Raw genomic sequence first — 26,274 nt, 5'->3', positions numbered from 1 at the left:
AAGTCGCTGATGAAGATGTTAAACAGTGCAGGCCCGAGGACCGAACCCTGGGGGGCTCCACTGCTCACATCTCGCCAGGTTGAGTACAACCCGTCCACCACCACTCTGGGTGCGCCCCATCAGCCCATTTTTGACCCATCCAACTGTGTAGGCATCAATGCCACAGTCACTGAATTTATTGATGAGGATGGGGTAAAAGACAGTGTTAAAGGCCTTCTTAAATTCTAGAAAGACTACATCCATGGCAACACCATCATCCAAGGATTTAGTTACCTGGTCATAAAAGGAAATCAGGTGGGTCTGGCAGGACCTGCCTTTGATGAACCCATGCTGATTGCCCTGAGCATGATCTCCCCTGCAGGCCCCCCTCAGATGTGCTCCTTGTGACCCTGAAGCCTTGAGGAAGGAGGGTAATTTGGTCACTGGAGGGTGTTACAGCCACCCTCAGAAGCGGGTCCTGTCACAGGTTTCCAGCTGGAGAAAATTCCTAAGCCTCCTTTGATGGGGCAGCCATTAAAGGGGGATATCCCTCTCCCCTTCCTCTCCCAACATACAAGTCCCATTTCCCCCCTGCCCTGATCAGAAGGACCTACAAGAAACTTGCTACATTCGGTTCCCTGCATGGAACAGGCCAAAGTTTCAAACACCGATTACCTACCTGGCCGCTTGTTTTCCAGCTAGAAGTGACTTGCTGAAGGAGGTCACGCAGGTAGGGCACATCTACATTGCCACATGGTTCTGTTCCCAGACTCAACCTCTCACCCACATTAACTGCCCACCCCCACTAGAAGCTCCCGTCTCCCCTGCCCCAGCAGCCCTCCAGTCTGCTCACAGAAGCCCTCCTGGCTGTTGGGGGCTGAGGTGAAATTCTCCGCAGCTCTCATCTCCCTGCAGCATGTTCATGACTCCCTTGGGCACTGAGGGGCCTAGAAATCAGTCAGCGTCCTAGCCAGCTGTACCATCAACAGCCCAGCAAGGGAACACAGGTGGTGCAGGACATTTGACTGGGGGTAATATGCCAAAACAAAGGCATAGATATTCCCATAACTGTGACTTTAGGTTCAAACCCAGATGCTGAGTCCTAGCCTATTCCCCTGAGGCTGTTGCTCTGTACATGGCTGGGAAGGGTGTCATCTTTACAACACAACCCCACTGCTGTCGTTGCAGGTTTCCAATCAGAGGAGAGGGGGACTGTGCCTATGTGAATGATGATGGTGTCAGCAGCTCCAGGTGCTCCTCAAAGAGGAACTTCATCTGCAGCCAGCCAGATAATTGTGCCAGAGGAAAGCCAAGCACCCTGATGGAAGACACAGCACCATATGTGATGTGAGGGACCAGTACAGCGTGTCCTGAGAGCCTGCAGTCTGTGCCCTGGTCATCCTGCCTCCGACCCCTGCTGAGGACCTCTGTGACAAGGCCTGTAAACCATAATTTGCTACAAAGTGACCTCCTTGCCAGGCTGCTCATTAGTCCTTTTTTTAATAAAAACAAAAAAATTCATCATGCCTTTAATAGAAGGCAAACTCCTTTAATAGTTCACAAACTACTACAAGATCGTTTCAGGCTGGACATAAGGAAGAATTTCTTTACTGTCCGAGCCCCCAAGGTCTGGAACAGCCTGCCACCGGAGGTTGTTCAAGCGCCTTCATTGAACACCTTCAAGATGAAACTGGATGCTTATCTTGCTGGGATCCTATGACCCCAGCTGACGTCCTGCCCTTTGGGCGGGGGGCTGGACTCGATGATCTTCCGAGGTCCCTTCCAGCCCTAATGTCTATGAAATCTATGAAATCTATGAGAAGCATGTGACCCACACAACTCAGACTTTAACCCCTCTGTTTTCATTGCATCATTAAGAGCAATTTTCCAGCTCTTGTGAGTACAAAGAAAATCTTATCGATGCAGATGTATCCTGTGCCTGCTGAGAGCCTGAAACGCTAATAAGGAAATTGTCTTTTCATCTAACTGCTGTGAGGTCTCCAATCAGGACCATGGTGCTGTTGTTGAGAAGGAACCTGGTATTTCATGAGTCTCCTGTTCTGACCCTGCCTTTTCTATCCAAAATATTTAGTGTAATTTATTTAAAAAATTTGTTTGCATTAATTTTATATGTCAGCAGTCAAAAAAAGGGAAGGAGGCTAAGAGACCACTTGGATCAGCAGGGACATTAGGGAACTTCTCAAAAAGAACAAAGAAGTGTACATGTATTGGAAAAATGGTTCACGATCCGGAGAGGAGTAAACTCATATGGTCAGGGTCTGCAGGTATGAGACAAGGAAAGCCGAGGCATGCATGGAAATCAAGCTGGCATCCAAAATAAAAGACAACAAAACGTCCTTCTATAGGTACATAGAAAGCAAGAAAAAAAAAATCAAGCTCCACTGTGGGACCCTACTAAATACGGAGGGGAAAGCCCACAGTTGATCCCCATGAAAAGCCGAAGCTCCTAAATACTTACTTTGCATCAGTATTCTTGAAATCAAATGGGAACTCATCACCTGTCCAGAGGCCCAAAGAATATGCTGATGACAGCAGTCCATATAAAATCAGTCCTGAACAGGTACTCTTAGACCATATGGCTGTTTTCAAGTCGGCTGGGCCAATTGACCTTCATCTGGCGAGGCTGTTTGAAGAGTTGTGGAATTCAGGAATGGTCCTGAATGACTGAAAGAAGGCTAACATTGTGCCTATCTTTAAGAAAGGAAAGAGGGATGACCCTGCAAACTATAGACTGGTCAGTCTGACTTCAATCCTGGGAAAAATCTTCAAAAAAATTGTCAAGGAGGCTTTCAACCACAAGCTCATAACTGATGGGGTACTGAGAAACAACCAGTATGGCTTTGTCAAGGGGAGGTCATGCCTAATGAACACAGTGTCTTTTTATGATCAGGTAACTAGCCAGCTGGACATGGGACAGGAGGTGGACGTTATCTACTTAGACTTCAGCAAGGCCTGTGATATTGTTTCCCATGAGATCCTGTCAATTAAGTTGGAGGGTGCTGGCCTGGACCAGTCAACAGTGAGGTAGGTTAACAGCTATCTCAGAGGCTGATCCCAGTGAGTTGTAATCAATGGGATGGCCTCATCCTGGAGGGATCAGTGCTTGGGCCCATGCTCTTTAACATCTTTATCAATGACCTGGATGGAGTAGAAAGTGCAATGCTTACGTTTTCAGATGACACCAAGCTGTGTGGAAATGCAGGCACATCTGATAGGGCAGGGATCCAGAATGACCTTGACAGGCTGGTCCTATGGGCTGAATGTAAGCAGATGAGGTTCAATAGGGACAAGTGCTGGGTCCTTCATCTGGGTAGGAAGGACCTTCACCACAACTATACTATTGATGGTGGTCCACTGGCTGACACCTCATGTGAAAGGGGCCTGGGGGTTACAGTCAACCAAAGGATGAATATGAGCCACCAGTGTAACGAAGTCACCAAAATGGCAAATAGAGCTGTAGCATGTATCAGCCAATGTGATACCAGTAGATCCAGAGAGGTGCTACTCCCCCTCTATTTGACATTGGTGAGGCCACAGCTGGAGTACTGTGTCCAGTTCTGTGCACTGCACTTCAAGAAGGATGTGGATAAGCTTGAAAAGGTGCAGAGAAGGTGTAACAGGGGGCCTGCTTAGGGCTGCTTTCCCTGCAGCCTGCCCACCTGTTCCTGGGCTAACCACCCGTGTTCTCATCCACCACACCTTGTTGTTAATATTTTATTATAGATTCATAGATTGTAGAGTCGGAAGGGACCACAATGGATCATTGTGTCCAACACCCTGCCCCTGGCAGGAAAGAGGACCGAGGTCAGATGACCCCAGCCAGGTGACTATCTAGCCTCCTCTTGAAGACCTTCAAGCTAGGTGATAGCACCACCTCTCTTGGAAGCCCATTCCAGATCCTGGCCACCCTTACTGTGAAACATTTCTTCCTAATATCCAACCTAAATCAACTCTCAACTAGTTTACACCCCTTATTCCTAGTCACTCCCTGGGGTACCTTAGTAAACAGCGCTTCCCCTATTCCCCGTTGACCTCCCCTAACAAATTTATAGGTGGCCACAAGATCTCCCCTCGGCCATCTCTTGTGAAGGCTGAAGAGATTCAGCTCTCTCAACCTACCCCACAAAGGCCGCTAATCATGCAAGTGGCCCTCCTCTGGACCCTCTCCAGATTCCTCACATCCCTCTTCAAGTGCGGCACCCAAAACTGGACACAGTACTCCAACTGTGGCCTGACCAGTGCCGCAAAGAAGGGAAGCATCACCTCCTTTGGTCTATTAGTCATGCACCTGCTAATGCATGAAAGGTGCGATTGGCCTTGTTGATGGCCTCATTTCACTGCCAGCTCATGTTCATTTTAGAGTCAATTATGACTCCAAGATCTCTCTTTGCCTCCGAGCTGCTGAGAAGGATACTCCCCAACCTATAGGTGTCCTGGGGATTCCTCCTTCCCAGGTGAAGTACCTTACATTTATCTTTATTAACTTTATTATCTTTATTAGTAGATGTTAATAAGCGGGAGGCTGCCCATTTTCTGCCCTGATGCTAGGGGGCACTACCTGCGGCTCCTTTCCTTCCCTACACCACAGCCCATGCCTCGCAGATAGCATCTAGATGTTTTCACTATCACCAGCCCCTTGCTGGGCCCCAGAATCCTACTATTGAACCCCACCTGGATTCCTCCCCTCAGGCGGACTCTTCCGCCATCATACCAGGCTACATAGCTCCCTGAACTGATCCCCCTTTGGGTGTGATTCCCCCACCAGGACCTTCAGCTCTCTAGCCCTGGCCCACCTCCAGGCCAGCTGGAACCCCAGGCCCTCAGCTCTTGCGTGTTCCTCACAGTGGCCCCCAGCCCTTCAACCCTTCCAGTCCTGGCCCCAGCATGGACCAGTCAGGGGTCTCAAGAAACTCACCCAATTGGGTGGGTTACCCCTTGTTTGGAGGGCCCAGAGGGTGGACCTTTAGAGAATGAGGAAAGGGCCAAATCTCAAGAAACTGATTGATAATCAGGAAAGACATAAGGTTAGGGAGTAACCAGACACTTGGGAACCAGCTTGAAATTCCTATGTTCAGCAGATATACTGATGGGATATCTCATGGTTTCTTCAGAAATAATAGATAGCTTGCAGCATCAGGGTTTTGTATTTTCACTTGTTGTGAACAAGCCTCAGCTTAGCATGACTTTTCCAGATCTTACTATAGTCTTTTAACAGACTTAAGGCAATTATTGGAGTGTTCATAACCTTTGGGCAGGAGGACTTCCACCAGTCATCTCGGGAAAAGTATGACAACACCTGTGGTTAGGGCTCCAATGGGCTGGATGCTGTGATGAACCCTTAACCGTTGTTCAAATGTTGCCCATACCCGCTCTGACTCGGTCTCTTGCCTCAGCATTCCCTAACCCAGCAACCGAGTTTTAGTCAATCAAGTTTAAATAGGCCTCCCATAGTGGGACCGGGGACTGTACAGCCCGAGATGCCTATTAAACTTAGAGGTGTGTGTGTGTCTTGGGGGGGGGGGGAAGTCCTTTGTAAATCCAGATTAGAACTGGTCTGATAAATGCTGAGCTGGGTGTGTGTGAACATGGGTTGATTAGCATGTGGAGCACAGATTCCCCATCATGCAGTCCTCCCCTGCTTCTCTGATCCCAGAATTCACTGCAGTCTCTGCTTCAGGCTTTCTGTTCTCCATCTCTCATGTAAATGAATGGTCATCTGGTTCCATCTCGGATGCAAATGAGGCCTAGGGCAGTTGTTTCACTCTTGTCACCCTGATCTGGAGGGTCTTAGGTGTGTCTTCCACTGCATCTTAATCAGTGTCATTTGGTGGGGGGGGGGGGAAGAAGTGAGTCCTTTGTGAGTCAGACAGGCTGTGTCCTGTGCCAGGGTTGCCCAAGAACACAGAGCTGAGACGTAACATTGCTGAACCCATGTGATGTTTTTATGTCCAAAATCTACACGTGATTCCCACTTGCTACTTGCCTCCACTGTCATCAGCATTGGTGAGCAGTCCCCACTCACCACTAGCTGCTGCCCCCCACCCCCCTCTTCCCACCACCGACATCATCACCAGCATCTGTGGGAATACCTGAGTTTCTGGTGCAGTGCAGCTGCATGGTCCTAGGCCAGAAGCTCCTGCTGAGGCTTCCAGCTGGTGTAGGGGGGCTGAGGGGGCTCTGCTGTTGCAGGAACCCACCAGGGCTTCACCTGAGTCCTACTGCCCCTGGCTCCTGTCATTTTTTAAGGGAACCAAGGGCAGATAAATATTAATTTTCTGAATTTTTTAAGGGCCCCACTGGCTGGATAGAATAGCCCCACAGGCTGGATTTGGCCTATGGGCCATATTTTATCCACCCCTGCTTTAACCTGTAGCCTAGCAAAAGCTGCTAACCACAAAGCAGAATGATATTCTTTAATTGTTTGTATTGTTGCTTTTTTGTTCTTGCTCTGTATCAATAAATTCACCTATTATTGACTGGCAAGTGTTGTGGTCAGTCTAAAAGTTGTGCCCACCCAGCAACTTCACCAGGACACAAAAGTAGTAACCTAACTGATCAGAGAATTTGTTGATGCAGAGTAATTTGTTTTAGCGGGGTTAGCTGAAACTTGTAGTAAAGTAGAGTTGTATAGAAAATAAGTTATAAGTATCGTGCAGGAGATGTTGTCTGTTACTGCTGGCCAGGAGACTTTGCTGTCCCAGTCAGGCAGAGTAATGAACATGAGTATATGCTATGGTCCGCTTGAAATTAAGTAAGAATCTTCTGTTGTATTTGCAATGGGAAGCTAAAAAAGCAAAGAAAATAATCTCTCTGATAGAAAGGTTATGTGAATGAACAAGGTCCTTTGTCTGTCTTACATTTCTCTAACTGTTTTTGATTTCTCTGAAGCTGTACTGCTTATATAATACTTTATTTTACTATAACATGAACTAGTAACTTACACTTTATAAACTCTACATCAAACACATACCTGCTCTTGTTCTTTCTGCACAGAAGACTGTAATTATTCTCCCAAAGACCTTAGCATCAAAGGACCTTGTTCATTCACATAACCTTTCTATCAGAGAGATACCAGGTCCTGCGGACTATATGCGAGAAAATACGGTATATGTAGTGTGTAATTTGTCACCCATGGTCTTTCAAAGGAATTTTCTTAGTCTTTAAGTGACTTGCTGGGCTGTACAGCTGTAAAAAAGAGAAATTTAATAAATAAATTAGTTTGCAAAGAGCAAGGCAAGAAGGGACCACTAATGAGAACAGATTGTGAAGTCTGTAGCCCAGAAAAGTTATGGTTAAAATCTGTTAAGGAAGGGAAAACTAAAATTTAAATAAAACCTAGAAAAAGTGTTAGGATTCTAGAGAGTTGCTAGAGAGAAAGAGAAAGGAAAAGAAAAATCTAATAAAGAGTCTGCAGAGCCTTAAAAGACCAAGTAGTCTAGCAGTCCAAGGAAGGGGCACAAAGAAAAAAATCACTGTTAGAGCTGCCAAAGCTGGGAGCCTGCAATCTCAGCTATCCTGAGGGGGGGCCAAAAATCCCAGAAGTCAGAAACTGTGTCCATAAGAAGTAAAGAAGATCAGAGCAGGAAAGTAAAGAGTGTAATACTAAGTATGACCTAAAACTGCCACAATCCTAGGTGTGGTTAGTGTAGTAGAGCTACCTGTAGCAGGGTAGGCTCTGCAAAATGCTGCAGAATAACCACCCTGGAGAATAGGCAGAGACAAACATAGAATGCCTCAAAAACCTAGCTCCTACCTCCTTGTAAGTTATCCTTCATTAACAAAAGGCTAAGGGAAGCATATTCCAACAGAAAAAACCCTTGGTGCAAGCCAAGGAAAAGAAATGTGTGGCATAAAATGCCCACCACTTTAAAAGACCACTGCTGTAAAAGCAGCCTCTGCAAGGTGCAAGTGTAGCAGAAAGCCCCCTTTTCCTCTTGCCTGCATTTGCTCTCCCTTCTTTGGATATGTTTCTCTTTTTCTACCTTTCTTCCTTCCTCTTTCTTTCACTTTAAGATAAGGAATTGTGTTTTAAAATTTGTATGTGTGCATTTTGTGTCTCCCCTCATATTTTGGTATTTTTATTTATTTGTGTGCCATGGCATTTGTAGCTTATATTTTATACTCCTCACCTTTCAACTTTCAACTGAATATGTTTAGTTTCATAAGTAAATTATACATTGTAACAATGTTAACAAGGGCAGGAATCAAACTGTCCTTCCCTGTATCAGGCTGGCCTGTGAAAGAGTGAGTGAATCAGTGATTGAATGTGTAACATGATTGAATGTGTAACATGGAAGCAGGCAGCGATTAACACCTGGGAAGCTGCAGATCAGCTAACGGAAGAACTCAATAGAAGACAATGTAACAACCAGGAAATCTCTAAACGTCACTGATCAAGGGCTAGAAGCCCTGGCATGAGTTAATCAATGCAAGGGACCAACTTTTGGGCTGAGTATCTCCAGATCAACCGCTCCCAGAGCCCTATTCTAAATTCATCAACAGACTCCCAAACCTGCACGTACATGCGGACGACCCCTGGGGCTGACAGATGCTGTCCAGCAGCCACCAAGGGGGGAGAAGTCCCACGAGGGTCAATGACCCCTGGATTGGGCAAACCAGAAAACTGGGGAGTCATCAAAGTCTGCCAAGGACAGATAAAAGGCAGTGAAAAGTGACCCTCAACGGCGCCCTCTTGATCTCCAACTCGACTAGACCTGTCCAGCCAGAAGGACCAGCCGGCGACCCCCTTCTGGAAGATAACACCACGCTGAAAGAAGCCTCAGCAACAGACTCCAGCGCTTGTAGGATAGGTATACCTGACTCTGTAGCCTGCTACTGTGTGTGTATATGTGTGTGCATGTGTGTGTGTGTGGGGACCAGCCCCAAGGTTTATGATTATAGTGTTTCAATCCACCTAATAAACTAGAATTTTAAGGATCCCAAGTTGGACATTTGTAGCCAACACAAGGAGAGGACATTTTTGAATGAGCTTAAGAATAAACTAACTATAAGCCAAGCAAAGCCAGCCAGAAGTGTGAGCTTAAAAATAAACTAACCAAAAGCGGGTAAGACCCTCCCTTTTTGTTCTTGTGTTATACAGGATAAAATCATCACTGAAGCATCATAAACTTTGCTGAATACAAGAAAGAAATCAAGTTTTACTGTTGTCACAACCCAATTAATCAGTGCCCATGTCACAAGCAAGAAACTTAAATTTATGCCCACGTCACAACCAAGAAATGAAACTTAAGCCTACTAGCAAGAAACGAAACTTAAGCATGATTTATGATTGGTCAGAGTAAAAGGGAATAGCCCTGCCATAAATCCCTGCAATAAAACCCGAGTGAAAACTGTATATAATTGGTCAAGAAACAAGCTCAGGCCCCTCACACGTAACAGACAGGAAATCTGACCCACTACCTTGCAACCTGATAGCACAAAGAACTGCTGCTTGCCAGAAAATTAAAGATTCCATTTAGCAGTTCATCATTGGATACCTCCATTAGATACCTCTGTCTATAAATAGTTTAGAAGCTTCCGCCCAAGTTCGAGAACTCTGGGGAAATCTCTGAGGAGAAACCTGAGCTCATCACCAGAGTGACTTGGTGTTCTGATCAACCACTAACGACTCCCTGTCATCGTTAATCTTGACATATTAAAGCCCTGCAGGCCCGATAGTTTGTTCCGGCACCACATTCATCATTACTTGGCTGTAACCCCAACCCGTACGCTTGACTGTAATCGATGCAACTGTAACAGAACAAAGGCTCAGCCTGCGTCGCACGTCACTATCTGGGCAACATAAGTAAACAATCTCCTGCAACCAACACGCGTCTGTGCCTGGTTAATTTCACCCCATCCATTAATCACCCGCCTGTTAAGGTGAAAGTTTTACTGCTCCGGTGGAAGTCAGAAAGCAGCTGCTGGCGGCTGCTCTGATTCCTGACAACTGTGTTATGTGTAGTAACTGTGTTTTACTATGTCTGTAAAATGCTATTATTATAAGTAATTGTGATGTCAATTATGTTGGAATATAAAATGTAAAGCAAAACTTCTTGATAAGCTATGAAATACCTAAAAAGTGGCTACAAAAAATGAGACATCATACAGAACATCACCTTCATGACCTTGCAGAGTTCAGCCGTACCAAAGATCAAGAAGGCTACTGAATTGTTTGTTTTATTGTTATCTTTTGTTTCCTTTTTCCCCCCTTGTTCTTGTATATATATGCTGCATTTATAAAAAGCACATCAATTCAGCTGCATATTCATGCTAATGGAAAAGCAAGAAATTATCCCTATGGTATCATCATCCCAGTTCCTGGCTCAGTCCCAGGCTAGAAAGCAAGTAGTCTGAGCACTCTCCCACTCATCACCAATGATGGCCAAAAGGGCAGTCCTTTTATCCAAGCAACACAAAAGCACCATCTACCTTGCCAGGGCCAAGGGGTATATTGTGTGGAGAGAGAGATGACCTCTGAAGAATCAGGTGGGTTTCTCTTTTGCTGCCTATACTAATTCTGTGAGGGAATGTTAGGGTGAAAATATTTCTATCTTGGGAAGTAGTGGATTTGCAGCTGAAACAAGGCTTTAACCTGTGGCCTAGCAAAAGCTGCTGACCACAAGGCAGAACAATATCTAAGCCAGCCATTTGCTTATGCTAAGTAACCATCTTAATTGTGTCAACCATTTTCTGAGGAAAAGCAGCAAGTGAGTCTGTGTGAGTTTGTGTGCTGTGAATGAGGTGAAGCCTCAGGAACATGGAAGATGGTATAACCTGGGACAGAAAAACAGACTGGAATGTGAAAAACAACACATAATTGGTAGCAGAATCCAAGATGAACGTGTGCAAAAAATTGAATGGCGGTTGGTGAAGGAGCCTCCAGAAGCTTCCAGATTTTGGTCAAAGTCCACCCATTGACCGGAGAAGTGGGGTGAAGACCTTAGACATGCGTTCATAGCAAAGAGGCATGTAAATTAAATGAATGCATAGGCAATTCCATGCTAATGAAACAAACAGTAAACAGAGGCAGAGCTTGAGATAGGAGGAGATATGGGTGGAGCAAAAGGAGGAGCGAGGGTGAAGTATTCACATTCGTTAATGAGTATAAACCAAAGTGTATAAATGTGGAAAAAAACTATTGTCAGTGCAGGTCCCCCGGTTTGTTGGTTTTTTGGGACCTTTGTCCGAAGCTGTCTCCATTCTGAATAAAGCTCTGGTGAGCAATGTGTACTGGTGTTTGCTCCCTGCTTCCTTTGGCTAATGAGTAACAGGACCCATGAGCAACTGGATCATCATCTCCCTAGTCATTGGGTGCCGCATGGAGTCAGGGTCTAACGTGTAGGTCAAGCGTAGTTTCTAGGACTGTGCAAATAGGCAGCTATTCAATCCAGCTTCAGATCCAGCCTTTTTGGATGCCAGACATCCAATCCAGAGCTCTGAATCAGTTTCCCACTTCGATCCGGCCAAAGCAACTCTGAAGCTTCAGAGCTGCCTTGGAGATCTGGCCATAAGGTATAATGGGGAATCAATGAAATATCTATAACTTGGTTATTTTTTGTCTTATGTGGATGAAACTTGCAGGAGTAGTAGCCTCTACTAAATGCACAAAGCCTGCAGAGTTTCAAGAAGATCATTGCAGGGATTTGGGGGGAACTGCACCCCAAATGCTTAAAAGCAAAACTCATGTCACATCTATATGTCAAAGTCCACCCATTTACCAGAGAAGTGGGGTGAAGGCCTTAGACATGTGTGGTACCCATCTTAATTGTGTCAACCATTTTCTGAGGAAAAGCAGCAAGTGAGTCTGTGTGAGTTTGTGTGCTGTGAATGAGGTGAAGCCTCAGGAATGTGGAAGATGGTACAACCTGGGACAGAAAAACAGACTGGAATGTGAAAAATACAGTGGAGTCAAAACTGCAAGCATGGTAGCCCCTGGTAAGGCCACAAAGCCTGCCAAGTTTCAAGGTAATAGGTGCAGGGGTTTGAGGGGAACTGCACCTTAAGCTGCTGACAGGCAAAACTTGTGACATAGATGACCCTGTGTGTGTTAAGGCATAGCAGGCTTAAAGCTGCAGGGGTGGTGGCCCCTGCTGAGACCACAAAGCCTGCCAGGTTTCAAGGAGATAAGTACAGGGGTTTGGGGAAACTGCACCTCAAGCTGCAGACAAGAAAAACTCGTGACATGGGTGACACTGTGTGTTAAGGTGCAGCAGGGTGAAAACTGCAGGCCTGATAGCCCCTGCTGAGGCCATAAAGCCTGCCAGCTGTCAAGGATATAGGTGCGGGGGTTCTGGGTACTGGGGCCCTGACTTCTAGCTGCTGACAGACAAAACTCATGATATAGGTGCTTGTGCAACTGTGTCTGAAGCATGGTCCGAAGCCTCGCACAGCCCTAGTAGTTTCCCATCTCTGCTCTCCTCCCCATGAACAGCCTGCCTCCCCCATCCTTTGTCCACTCTGCTCCTATTCTCTTCTTGCTCTCATCCCTCCCTTCTCTCCACTCAGTTTAATTCTTCACCCAACACTGTGAGGACTGTGCTCATGTTTCAGGTGACACCTTCTTCTGTCCCAGCTACAGAGCACGGTTCCACAGAGGGAGCTTCCAGCCCTACTCGAAACAGAGAAACCTGGTGGAGAAGGTGAAACAGCAGTGTCTGAAACCAGGAAAGGAGCAGATGGGAAATCAGTGTGAGAAGCACCAAGAGAATTTCAAGCTCTTCTGTGAGGCGGATGGAGAAGCCATCTGTGTGGTATGCAGGGAGTCCCAGGATCACTGCAGTCACACAGTGGTCCCCATTGAGGAGGCTGCCAGCCATTACAAGGTATGAAACAGAATTGATCTGGAGGAGTCCATTGTGCAGATACATTTTGTCTATCGCTTCTCGGCCTCTTGTTGGCCAAGATCAAGCAGGGAAGAAGGCAGTGGCTATGGCTAATTACTGCACTGGTCTGAGACCCAAGCTGAAATGGATTTAAAATGGTGCTGTGTAGTGGAGGGTACACCCCAGTCCAGATGTGGACAGTACTTCCTACAAGAGCCTCAGAGTTAGCTTCCCACTGGCCAGCTTCCAGTGGGAGGATCTCAGCTGCACGCCGACTTTATGGAATTGGGGGACTCCCCCTTGCTTCCTCCTGTGGTGGTTGGCTGAGGACAAGTGAAACTTGGGGGCATCCGAACCCCAAGCCTCCGGGCTTGGTCCTGCCTGTAGGATGCCTGCCAAACACTTTGGAAGTATCTAAAGCCCCAAGCTGAAAAGTCTGGGGTGGAGGATAATTTCCGGTAGCAGGGCCACAGATGGTTTCTGAATGATCCAAAACTGATTAGCCAGAACTGATCTGGCTAATTTGACCTGGAACACGACAAATTTTCTAAAATATATATATATATATGTATGTATGTATGTATGTATGTATGTATGTATGTATGTATATATTCCCACATTCATGTCTTTGTCCTTGTGTCTCCAGGCTCTCCAGCCCATTTAAAGTGGCAGAAACTGCTGTTGCCCTGAATTTCCAGGCCTTCCAACAACAGTATTACTAGTACCTACAATATTCTCTTGCGTACTTCTATGCTTGATCTCACCATAATGAAAATTAGTCTGGAAAGTTCCCAAGGATTTTCACAGCCCCATACTCTGATTGGAGATAGCAGAGACTTTCATAGATTCATAGACTCATAGATTGTAGAGTCGGAAGGGACCACAATGGATCATCATGCCCAACCCCCTGCCCCTGGCAGGAAAGAGGACTAAGGTCAGATGACCCCAGCCAGGTGACTATCTAGCCTCTTCTTGAAGACCACCAAGCAGGTGATAACACCACCTCTCCTGGAGGCCCATTCCAGATCCTGGCCACCCTTACTGTGAAAAATTTCTTCCTAATATCTAACCTAAATCCACTCTCAACTAGTTTACACCTGTTATTCCTAGTCACTCCCTGGGGAGCCCTAGTAAACAGTGCGTCATCTATTCCCCGTTGACCTCCCCTAATAAATTTATAGGCGGCCACAAGATCTCCCCTCAGCCATCTCCTGTGAAGGCTGAAGAGATTCAGCTCTCTCAACCTCCCCCCGTAGAGTCTATCACAAAGGCCACTAATCATGCAAGTGGCCCTCCTCTGGACCCTCTCCAGATTCCCCGTATCCCTCTTGAAGTGCAGCACCCAAAACTGGACACAGTACTCCAACTGCGGCCTGACCAGTGCCGCATAGAGGGGAGCATCACCTCCTTTGATCTATTAGTCATGCACCTGCTAATGCACGACAAGGTGCAATCGGCCTTGTTGATGGCCTTGTTACACTGCCGGCTTAGTTATGACTCCAAGATCCCTCTCTGCCTCCGAGCTGCTGAGAAGGATAATCCCCAAACTATAGGTGTGCTGGGGAGGTGTGTTCCTCCTTTCCTGGTGGAGTACCTTACATTTATCTTTATTAAATTGCATCCTATTTCTCTCTGCCCATTGATCCAACCTGTCCAGGTCAGCCTGAATCTGCTCCCTGCCCTCCGGTGTACTAACTTTGCCCCATAACTTGGTATCATCAGCGAACTTGGAGAGGGTGCTCTCCATGCCCTCATCCAAATCGCTGATGAAGATATTGAATATTATCGGTCCGAAGACTGAAGCCTGCGGGACCCCACTGCCCACCTCCCTCCAGGCCGAGAAGGAACCATCCACCACCACTCTCTGGTGCGGTCCCTAAACCAGTTGGCCACCCACCTAACCGTGTAGGCGTCCACTCCACACTCTGCTAGCTTCCCAATGAGGACAGGCTGTGCAACTGTGTCGAAGTCCTTCCTAAAGTCCAGGAAGATGACATCAGCCTCAGCTCCTGCATCCAGGCAGTGTGTGACCTGGTCATAGAAGGCTACAAGGTTTGTCAGGCAGGATCTACCAGTGACAAACCCATGCTGGTTTCCCCTCAGCATCATTTCCCCTGTTGGGCCTTCATAAATGTGTTCGTTGATTATTTTCTCTAGCATTTTCCCAGGAGTAGAGGTAAGATTGACTGGTCTAAGGTTACCCAGCTCATCCCTTCTCCCTTTCTTGAAAATGAGCACCACTTTGGCCCTTCCCCAGTCCTCAGGGACCTGGCTGGAGCACCACGAGTGCTCGAACAGCTGTGCCAGCGGCTCAGCTATGACACTGGCCAATTCTTTCAGCAGCCGTGGATGGAGGTCATCCAGGCCTGCGGACTTGTACCCATCCAGCTCCTCCAGGAGCTCCTTAACTATTTCAGAACTAGTCGTAGGCGGACTGGTGCCATGTGGACATTCGTCAATATTCGAGGTGGGGGAATTGGCATGATCGGTACTTAGAAATACTGAAGTGAAGAACTCATTGAAGAGCTCTGCTTTTTTCCCTGCATCAACCACCAACTGTCCCGAATTGTCCTGCAGGGACCCTATGTTGCTCTGAGCTTTCCTTTTGCCCGCTATATACCTGAGGAAGGACTTTTTATTGTCCTTGATTGTTGAAGCCAGCCTGAGCTCAAGCCCTGCCTTGGCATGTCTAACTGATTCCCTGCAATAGCGCGCCAGGGAGATACGTTCCTCCTTGGTGGCTGCTCCCTGCTTCCATTGCCTATACATCTCTTTCTTTGCCCCCAGACTCTCCTGGAGTTCCCTGTTCAGCCAAGAGGGCTTTTTTGCTTGGAGGAAAGACTTGGAGGAAAGAAGAAAGCAGCAGCAGGAGGAGGAAACTCCCAAATTCCCCTGAATTGCTGAGGTCCACAGGGAGAGCCTCACTCCCTGGACTGTGGGACTGTGCGGTGCCCGTGCTCTCCTGTGGGAAGAAAAGGAGTGTGGAGAGAGGGAGCAGTGTAGGAGATCATCTGGGTGGGGCAGTCCGTTTCTAGTTATTGTTAGACTGACCTGCATAGGTGGCAGAAGGCCCAGGCTACAGGGCTCAGCCCCCCCAAATGCAAGGCAGTAGGTAAGGCCACAAGGCAGCTGAGCCACAGGCTCTGGGTGGCTGCAGCAGGAGTGGGGAGGGGCATGCATGCAGCCAGGATCTCAGCCCAGCCTGTGGATGACTGGCTGCCCAGCACAGCAGGCAAGTACCAGTCTGCCTATTCAGTGAAGGAGAATGACTTGTGCGGGAGTGGGCAGATCAAGGCCCCCACATTGAGGGAGGGAGTGCAGCAGAGGCTTTATCTCATTTATCTAATGTATATCTGATGACAGCATGTCTGAAGAAAAAGGGAGGCACATACTGACTTGATGGTCTCTCTCTGCCAATGCAAATATGAAATTAAAGATCACACCTCACTCTTGTTTTTGCTGTTTGTTCTGAAAGGACAAAGTAGAGCAACAGAGAGAGAGAATCAAGTCTGACTGTGAGAAATTGCATTGCTTTGTATGTGAGGAGGTGCAGCTGCTTCTGCAAAGACGGGAGGAACAGGAGAGGGAGACTCTGAAGAGCCTGGAGGAAAATGTAGCCCAACTCTCTAAGCAAAGCTCCTCTCTGCACAAGCTGATCTCAGAGAGAGAGAAAAAGAGCCTGCAGGCACCTGCTGAGCTGCTGAAGGTCAGTCTGTGCTTCTGATCCTCCCCCTCCCTGCTGCTGCCTTCTGGAAAAAAGTAGCCCCCCTGCCTGGATGCTAAAATTGGTGGGAACTGAACCAAGATTCAGGCAAGAGGTTCCATCATTGTGGAAATCTGCCAGTTTGTGCTGGAAGGAAATCTGATTTGGAAAAATGTCAAGTTGCTAAATATGAAATGGACAAAACAGGGCATCTGGAGGTGGCTGAGCCGATGTTCAGAGCAAAGTAATGCTGAGACAGAGATAATAGCAGAGAGTCAGTCCATCCCCCATGGCTGCATTCAAGTGCACCAGATAAAGGCTGACTTAAGGATTTTCACACACCAAAAAACGTGATGTGTATATGTTAGTGGATGTGTCCAGGAACATCTCTCCTAGTCATGCCTCTGCCTCAAGTTCCCTCCTTCTGCCTGCCATGCTTTGATGTTTTGATAGTAGAAAAAGAAAAAGGAGGTGAGGTGTTATCCAAGGTTTAGTGGTATAGTGAGATGGTGGAGATCCTTTTTACAGGGATCCTCCTCCCCCACATCCTGCTCCATGCCACACTCAGTTGGATTTAGGCTTATGGTCCTGTTTCACAAGTCTGAGTCCCTGTGAAAGCGTGCACCATCCAGCTCCTGGGTCAGTTTGTCTCTGATGGCCTTCAGCCCCACATTTATTTGTGGTACTACCCCAGAAGGCATGAATTGGACAAGACAGGACATCTGGAGGTGGCTGAGCCAATGTTCAGAGCAAAGTAATGCTGAGACAGAGGTAATAGCAGAAAGTCAGTCCATTGCCCCAAAGTAATACCCATTTGTCACCATCACCAGTAGGAAATCAGGTTGATTATCCAGGCACCTGCCCCACTTCCTGGTTAGGTCAGTTAGCACTCCACTTCTTCTTTTATCAATCAGTGGTTCATCAATTCCTCCCCATCAATTCAATCAATGCTCATTGCCATTCCTTCCAATTGGAACTAATTCCTGAAGTAGTAGTCCATTACACTCTCCAAACAATATAACACTCTCACTACATATGAATTAAGTTTATCAAATTGTAGTCTGTTATTCCCTGAGTTATCAACTCAATCAGTTGTCTTCATAATTCATCAATGAATAGTTCTTCATTAGCTGGGTTAGCAACCCAATCAGCTATCTTCCTCATTTATCAATTAATAGTTCACTACTCACTGTCTTATCAAATCAATCAATTTCTTCATAATAAATCAATTAATAGCCTATTATTCTCTGGATTATCAACTGAATTTTCTTTGGGGCAATGCTCACCCTGTCTTCACCAGTCTTGGTTCTTACTCATGCACCTTGGTCCCATTAGGACCTTCCAACCACCTCTCCTCACTCACCATCTCCATTCACCACAGGTCTGTCTGATCGCTCCAGCTGTCACTCAATGGCTGGACTTTCCATCCCTGATACTCATTCTGGCCTCAGACCTGGCTCTGGCTCTGGCTCTGGCTCAAGCTCTGGCTCTGCATCTCCATGTGACTCACATGGCATTCTGCCTACCCATGTTGTCTCCTCTCTGGGGGGTCCAACAAAGGTGCTGGCAGCCCTTTGAATATCCGGCAGGAGTCACAAGGTGCAACAGGAGTTGGCTCCCGCTGCATGTGATTGTGCACTGGCCAGCTTAACCTCTCCCATCATGGCCTGCCACGGGGAGTCAGTTCCTGAGCCTTCAGTGTCTATGCCACACTGCCAAGTCCCACCAGCAAATTCCTAAGTTGCTTCCGACCCAGCAGGCATATACAGTGTGTAACAGGGCCTGGTACAGGTGCCCTGCTACAGCATAAAACAGAGAAGTCACTGAACTCACTGAATTTTGGTGCAGATGGTTTCACCCCATTCACTATTGTTCCTCTTTTTCCCTTACTAGGATGTGAAGAGGACATTGGACAGATGCTGTGTCTTCTTTTTTCCCCTTCCCAGTAGATTCCTCCTTGGGGCATGGCAGGAATATCTCCTTGGAAGAGCTGGGCTGAGCAATAACAGGGGATATGTTCCTCTTAGGAGCAAGAATGTAGAGCTTCAGGTAGCAAAAGCTGTTTTTACAGAACTGAAGACTGTGTTCAGCATCCCAGGGATGGTGGAAATGCTAAGAAAATTCAGAAGTACATGGGAGCACGTCAGATTAATTGGCAGCAGCAATACCTGTGGTGAGTGCACTGTAACACACATAGCACAGGGGGATGTGACTGACTTATGAGCAGACAACCTCTGAGTCCTGGAGTGGTCTCCACAGCACATGTCTGAGGGAGTCTGGATCAGCAGGGGAAACATTCCCCTGTAATTTCCCTGCCAGACACAGTTGCAGGTTCACTGCAATTTGTGAAGTTGCAAACAGGAAAATAAGGTCAAGCAAGTGGATCCGCTTCTTTGGGAGAGAGGAGTTAGTGCCAAGACCAGGGCTGGACAGCAAAGTGCCAGTGCTCTGGAATTCTCCTTTTCCAAGTATCCCAGGCCCAGTCACTGCCGTTCCACCTCCTGTTTAATTGTTAGACTCCCATGTCTATCAGCTCATGGGAAGGGGATGCAGGGAAATCTAGGCCTGTGTGTTCAATGGGGAAAGTCCCCGAGTGCTCCAACAGGCTGCAATCCCTAGAGAGTGGGCACTATAATTGATACAGTACCCCAATGTCAGCCAGGTCCTATGGCAAGAAGTTGTTCCCTTTGCTCCCTTTCCAGCTGCCTTTTCAGCCATTCTTAAAACTCAGAGCACAGATTTCTGGTCCTTCTCTTCCATCCCCATGGCCAGCGCAGCTCTCTTAGCCTGCTGCTTCCTCTTGGCATGTTTAAGCTTTCTGCCCCCATCTTTCACTCCTTCCTCCCTCCTCACTCCCTGTCCATAGCCAGACATTTCCTTTGCCTTTATCTCCCAGGGAAATTCCTCTCTTCTCCCAGGAATCTCTTTCTTGGCCCTTTCTACATGGCTTTCAGTGGTGCTTACTGTCCTTTCAGCTCTCTGCCTCCACAGAGGGACATAATGATTCCTTCCCTGATGCAGCAGGAAGGGCAGGTAGCACAGACTTTGGCCTCAACCAGGCCTGAGAGTGCCCTGAGAATGCAGACCAGTGCCTACTGCCACCAGCCCCCTCCAGCCTGCAACAGGCAGGGACCCAACTGGCAGCTCCCAGACTGGCTCTCTGCAGCAGTTCTCTGGTAGTGACACTGCAGACATGCAGCCAGTCCAGCCGTGACCCACACAGAGCTGAACCCAGGCAGCTGCTTTCAACCTGAGCTGAGAGACTCGTGCCTGGGCTCAGGAGGATCAGTGCATTCATTCTAAAAGGGCTTTGCTGACCGGGTCAGCTCTGTACTGTAGACAAGGTCTCCCAAGTGGAGCAGGCTCTGGGGGAACCGGGCATGTCCTACTCCACACACCCATGAACACATCCAGGTGTGTAGAGCTGTCACCATGCCCTTGTAGGTCAGATGTTCCTGGAACCAGGCTGGCTGGATCCGGCCAGCCCTGAGCCAGGCTGCACCCAGATTAGTATGTGGGAGCTGCAGGGCATGGTTCTGTCTCTGGCTGGTTGTTGAGTGCAGGAGGGGTAGAAGGCACAGGCATTTCCTGGAGCTCTGGGCTGGGCTCTGGGAGCAGTGTACATGTTGGGGGTGCCCAGGAGCAGCTGGAGCAAGTCTGTGCATCTCACAGCCCCTGGGGAAGAAATCACTCTGGACTGACCAGTACAGCTGGCGCAGTCTCCATCTTCAGCCTGATGTTGGGAAGGGAGTAGGGGCCAATTTCCTCCTAAGGGCAAATGTCACAGCAGGTCATGGGGATAAAAGAAAGGAGAAGATATTTTTTATACTAATGCTCTGAACAGACCAGTCTGCTTCCCCTCCTCAGCCTGCCCTTTCCCAAGAGCTGGGCCTGTCTCCTGCTATTTCCTAAGACTGGATTTGGCATGAAGTCCTATTCACAGCTGTTGGGATTTCTGGTCCTAAGTTACTCAGATGTGTTTGAATCCCTCATCTGTCTATTCAGAGTTGGGACTTCTCCATGTAACAACTCATCATGGGACTGCATAGTGCTTTATGGGAAGGAGTCCCTTGTGCCAGCAGTATCCCAGACTGCATGTCTGGGGTGCCTGTGGCCCAGTGCAGCTGGCCCAGTGCAGGCCCCTAGAGCAGATGCATTGCCTGCAGGTGAACTGATCCTTGCTCCCAGTGCAGCTCAGCCCAGAGGGAGGGGGAGTCAGTGTGGAAAAGGCTTCTCCCTCATCAATGACCCCAGACTCATCACCAGGGATCCTGGTTTTCTCTGATTAAAAACTGCAGATTCTCTGATTAAAAACCCAAAATCTGTGATAAAAATTAAAGGCCCCCCACAGGCCCTCCCAGTGCTGCTGGTGCCCCACACTCCCCCTCCCCCACAGTCTCAGCAGCCCTCCTGATGCCCCTCGTAGCTGCCCCTCACACCCACAGACATGCAGACCCAACCCAGCAGGTAAGTGTGTGTGGGGGAAGGGGCGGGGCAGGGCAGGAGAAAGGAAAGGTGCTGGGGGGTAGATCAAGAAGCGGGGGAGTGTGCCCCTGTGCCCACTCCCAGGAGTAGGGCCGGGGGGTGAGGGCAGGGGTGCCACTCTGTGGGCCACACACATGCCAGCTGGCCTGACAGGAGGTTTGCACACGGAGGCTGACGCTGCAACTCTGCCACTGCGCCCTGTGCTACCATCCCACAGCCACCTGCATGGCTTTGTGGGCAAGTGGTACAGGGCATGGCAGCAGTAGTGCAGTGGCAACCACCGTGTGTAGGCCACGTATGTGCTGCCAAGCTAGGCGGTGAAATGGGGAGCTTGAATTCAGTGGCATGCCCAGCAACCAGCTGCACGGCTCAGCGGTGGCACACGGGGGGGGGGGGGGGGGGGTTGCGTGCAAGCACTGCCACTGTGGAGCCATGCCCTTCACCCCTGGATCCAAGAGGTAAGTGGGGTTTGCGGGCTGTGGGACAGGCCTGGGAAGATGGTTGGGGGCTGAGGGAGCAGGGGGTGCTGCCAGCCCCAGGCAGCACATCGCAGCTGGGAGCAGGGCCAGGGGGTGAGGGCAGGGGTGCCTTACTGCAATGGGGCTTTACAGGCAAGCGATGCGGGGCACAGTGTGGTGGTGCCCACCATGTGCAGGCCGCACACATGCTGCCTGGCTGGCTGCCCCAGGGAGGGGGAGAGGGAGGCTGGCATGCAGCCAGGACACAGCTCTGTGGCAGGCCCTGCAACCATGGTGAGGGATGGGGGCAGGGGCTTGGGCTTGCAGGGGGCGCTGCCGCTTACCTGGAGGCCTGTTATGGCGGTGACGGCTGCTGCCTCCAAAACCTCCCACTGCTGCCTCGGAGCTCTGCCTGGAGCTGTGTGGCTGGCCACCGGGCAGCAGTGGCAACGTGGTGGTGGCCGGATGGCACGCAGCCATCCCACCACCCTGCGCTGCACCGCTGCCAGCGGCAACTTCCTCTGACTCCAAAACCTCCCACTGCCGCCGCAGAGCTGTGCAGCCGGAGGCAGCGGCGCAACATGGGGTGGTGGGGAAGGCCACATGCCACTTGGCCACCACCACACTGCCTCTGCTGCCCGGCAGCCAGCTGCACAGCTCCAGGCAGAGCTCCGCGGTGGCAGCAGGAGGTTTTGGAGGCAGCAGCCATCACTGCCATCACGGGCCTCCAGGTAAGTGTGCAAGTCCAAGCCCCCACCCCCATCCCTCGCCATGGCTGCAGAGCCTGCCATGGACCTGTGCTCTGGCCACATGCCAGCGGAGAATGGTTTTCTCTGTTTTTCCATGGGAAATGGAAAACCCAGATCTCTGTTCATCACCAACAGTGGACCCTGTACTCCTATATGTGGGTGCTCCCCACAGCCCTTACCCCTTTCCTCCATCCACCCAGTGACCATAGCCCTGATGCACGGCCCTCCCCTGGGCTGGGCTCTGTGTGGGGAAGAGCTGGGTGTGGGGCTGCCCTGGCTGCAGTTCTGTTCCCATAGGGCTGACATGGAGGGTCCCAGCTGGGGTGGAGCAGCCCAGCCTGGGGTGGGGAGGGACAGGGCACAAACCAAGTAAACCAGGCCCCAGAGCACAGAGTCCCCCAGGGCCTGGCCTCTCTTCTCATCCCTGCCACCCCCTTCTCCCAGGGCAATGTGCTCTCTGTGCCGCTCTGCTGTCTCCCAGCCCTCTCCTGCCCAGCCTCACTGCCTGCCCTTCCTCACCCCCTCTTCCCTGTAGTGCCCGTGAAACTTCATCATGGGTTTTGAGCTGCTTCTCTTGCCACCCACCTGCAACTGTGCCACCAAGGCAAAGCAGCCCAGCCTACGGTGAACTGATTTCATCTCATGGGCCCTATCCAAGGGCCTGATGTACCCTTACTCCCTAGCACCTACACCTTTCCTCACGCCCCCTTGTCCCCGCTCTGCCCTAGGGAACAAACAAACCAGGTGGGAACATCTCTTTCTCTCCCCGGGACCATTTCCTGTTCTCCCAATTTCCTCCCTAGGCAATGGTGATTTCATAGTTAGAGACTGACAGGTGATTCCTTAGGATGCAACAAATGCCCTGTGGCATCCTGCCTCGCCTGCCCCAGCCCTGATCTGTGAGTTTCTTCCCAGTGGACGTGACTCTGGACCCAGGCACAGCAAATCCCAACCTCGTCCTGTCTGAGGATCAGAGACATGCGAGACGTGGAAACACGACAGTATCTTCCTGACAACCTTAAGAGATTTGATCATTGTGTCTGTGTCCTGGGCTCTGAGGGGTTCGTGAGTGGGAGGCACTACTGAGAGGTGGAGGTGGGAGGAAAGACATGCTGGACTCTGGGTGTGTGCAGGGAGTCTGTGCGCAGAAAGGGGGGGTCATGTTCACACCTGGTGATGGGTACTGGGTCATGCAGCTGAGGGCTGGGGGATGCAAGGCCCTCACTTATCCCCTGCCTCCACTTTCCATGCATGTGCGGCCCAGATGGGTGGGGGTTTTCCTGGACTATGAGGCAGGTGAGGTCTCATTTTATAATGTGACTGACAGGTCCCACCTCTTCACTTTCACTGACACCTACTCTGGGACCCTGCGCCCATATTTCAATCCTGATCACCATGAGGGAGGCAGAAATGCAGCTCCCCTGATCCTGTGCCCAGTCCCAGCCCAGCCCTGAGGGAACCCATGTCACTGCAATGACAAAAGTGACACAGGCTGTCCCCTCCAAGCACCAACTACCAGCCCCTTTTTTGCCTTTGGGATGAAAGTTGAATCATGTCTGCTTCAATTAATATATAAGAGGCTCATGCAAAGTGTCAATTATGGCTTCATTTCTTGTTGAGGAAGCCCTTGGGGATGGTACACACTTTTCTTGTTCTCATTTGCTGTTTTTAACAACTTAATACCTTGTTCCTGCCTGTCCATGGAGCTGTGCTGGTTTGTTGTCACTGGACACATGGTCCATATGGTGTTTTCCCCTGTTTTTTCCCTGCATGTGAGTGCCTGTTACGAGCAAGACATGTGCCCAGATACCTGTGAGTACATGGCTTCAGTTCCCTTTTAGGGAGCATTTTCCCATGACTGGTCCAAGTGCCCTGGTGGCAGAAACAGCTTAGTTTGGAGTCTCTGGGGCAGATCCATGGAGGCTTGTGCAGGTGCAGTTGTACCCCGTTTTGATTCCTGCTCTGCCCAAACCTGAAAACCAACTGCCGGGGTGGGCAGCACTGTTTCTATTCAGGCAATGCTGAGAGATTCCATTGACTTTATCATTCATATCCTCTCCTTGATTCCTATTAATCTCTCTTTGCTCCACAGGTGTTAATGACCCTCTATCCTTCTAAATAGTCTTGAGGTTTTGTTATTCAAACGTTCTTCTGCCATTCTCCTGTCTGTTAGCCAACCCTGGCGATGTCTCTTTTTTTTTGTTATTATTTTACAGCCCTGCAAACTGTTCTTAGCTCACGGTAAAAACCTTAGCTCAGTTGTGGTTATATTACCTTAGGTGTAAAAGTGACCAACAGGGAAATATTGGAGGCACTATTAAGATGTTCAATAAGGCTAGATTTTGTTTCATGAATCTGTGTAAGAGATGATCATTTAACTACAAAGTCTACAGGACTAATGATACAATATATTTTGACTATTTTTGTCTAGTTGGTTGTGTCTTTTTTTAACATTATCTATACTGTAGGTAATTACTGCGCTGAATGCAGGGGGTGCAGTGCATCATCAATCAGCTGCTGGGGGCCTCAGGAGTCATCGTGGCTGATCTGCTACACAGACACAGGCTGTGCTGTTCCTACACCATCCCTAATAGACTCCCATGTTTGAAATCTCCAGCGAGGAGATGCCACAATCTCTCTGTGCAAGAAAAAAACAATAGGACTTGAACTTCTTCAGGGAGAGTCCAAAGGTTTCAAATCCATTACCTTTACCACTCGGCCAAAACTGCACAGGGAGGTCCCATCAGCATCTCACTTCTATCAGGAACATGCCTTTCTGGCATATCCATTGAAATGCAGAGCCACAGACCTCAGAGTGAATCTGATCCTAATTCACCATCCCACAGACCATCTCCCCAGCTGGCTGGGCCCTGGCAGCCTGTGGGTCAGAACAGAGGATGCCAGCATAACCATGGTGTCTCTTCCCGAGTGTTTCACATTTCTCTGTGACCACGGGTTTCATTCTATATTCCCTCAATTTGCCTGGAGTAGAAATGAGCTGCACTGGTCTGTACTTCCCAGGATCACCTCTGGAGCCCGTTTCTACTTGTCTCCAACAGGGATGTGCATCCATTCTCCAGGGCCAGATGTGTCCCTGCCCCATTTTATGGGAGCCACTGATGCTTCCTCCTGCTTTGCCCTGTCCTTCTCCCCACAGCCCCCGGAGAGCCATGTCCTCTTCCTGGCCAGATTCAGGGGTATCTTCTCCCTCCCCCTCCAGTTCCCTTCTGTGTTGCACAAGGCTGACTGCTCTCTCCTTGACATCTTATCCCAGGCAGTGACCAGGCCCTCTTCCCTCCGGGGTTCTCTGCTCCTTTGCTTTTCTCACCCCACCCCCCTGGGCACCCACCCCAGCCTCCCCAGCATCAACTTCCCCTCCACTAGATGGTCCTCTCTTCCTCCCAAACTGAGCAAACTGCTGCTCTAAGATTCCTGTTCTTTCTTCCCAAATCCCCCCACCATATGGGAACACCAGGATTTAGAGAACACAGGTGTTGCAGATACCTCTGGCATTGCCCCTCCAATCATGGAAGGATGGAGATCAGGCATGGCTGGAGCCCCTGGGCCAGTGAGGGACAGAGTGGGTGGGGATCAGGGCAGGGAGCAGGCGGAGGAAAGAGGAACCTGGCCACTGCTGGTGCTGGAGCAAGGCAGGAGTGATATGGTTTAGCACAACATTATCACAAGCAAGCTAAGGAAGTATGAGCTGGATGAATGGACTGTAAGGTGAATAGAAAACTGGCTGGATTATCTGGCTCAGAGGGTAGTAATCAATGGCTCTATGTCTAGTTGGCAGCTGGTATCAAATGGTGTGCCCCAGGGGTCAGTCCTGCGGCCAGTTTTGTTCAATGTCTTCATCAACAACCTGGAAGATGCATCCTCAGCAAGTCTGGAGATAACACCAAGCTGGGGGGAGTAGTAGATTCACTGGAGAGTAGGCCTAGGATTCAGAGTGACCTAGACAAATTGGAGGATTGGGCCATGAGGTTCAAGAAGGACAAGTGCAAAGTCCTGCACTGAGGATGGAATAATCCCACGCACTAGTGCAGGCTGGA

General features: G+C 49.2%; 1 protein-coding gene across 6 annotated transcripts in view; it reads left to right on the top strand.

The window, feature by feature from the left end:
* The window catches only part of LOC106738419 (C-type lectin domain family 2 member D), a 59,897-nt gene extending 35,248 nt beyond the window's left edge, over positions 1-24,649 (top strand). For 2 of the 6 annotated variants that reach the window (XM_059715350.1, XM_059715349.1), the window contains exon 7: positions 1,168-11,230. In XM_059715350.1, coding sequence (XP_059571333.1) covers positions 1,168-1,330 — 163 coding nt within the window. In that variant the 3' untranslated portion in view covers positions 1,331-11,230. Of the gene's footprint in view, positions 1-1,167; positions 11,231-12,574; positions 12,825-16,299; positions 16,531-18,420; positions 21,410-23,022 lie in introns of those variants that run through there. The other 4 variants (XM_019482422.2, XM_019482421.2, XM_059715348.1 and 1 more) reach the window with 4 other exon arrangements.
* The last annotated feature ends 1,625 nt before the right edge of the window (positions 24,650-26,274 follow it).

This window comes from Alligator mississippiensis, chromosome 11 (genome assembly GCF_030867095.1).
Source record: "Alligator mississippiensis isolate rAllMis1 chromosome 11, rAllMis1, whole genome shotgun sequence".
Lineage (NCBI taxonomy): Eukaryota > Metazoa > Chordata > Crocodylia > Alligatoridae > Alligator > Alligator mississippiensis.
Note: the sequence above shows the minus strand (reverse complement) of the source record. Positions and strands in the feature narration are given on the sequence as shown.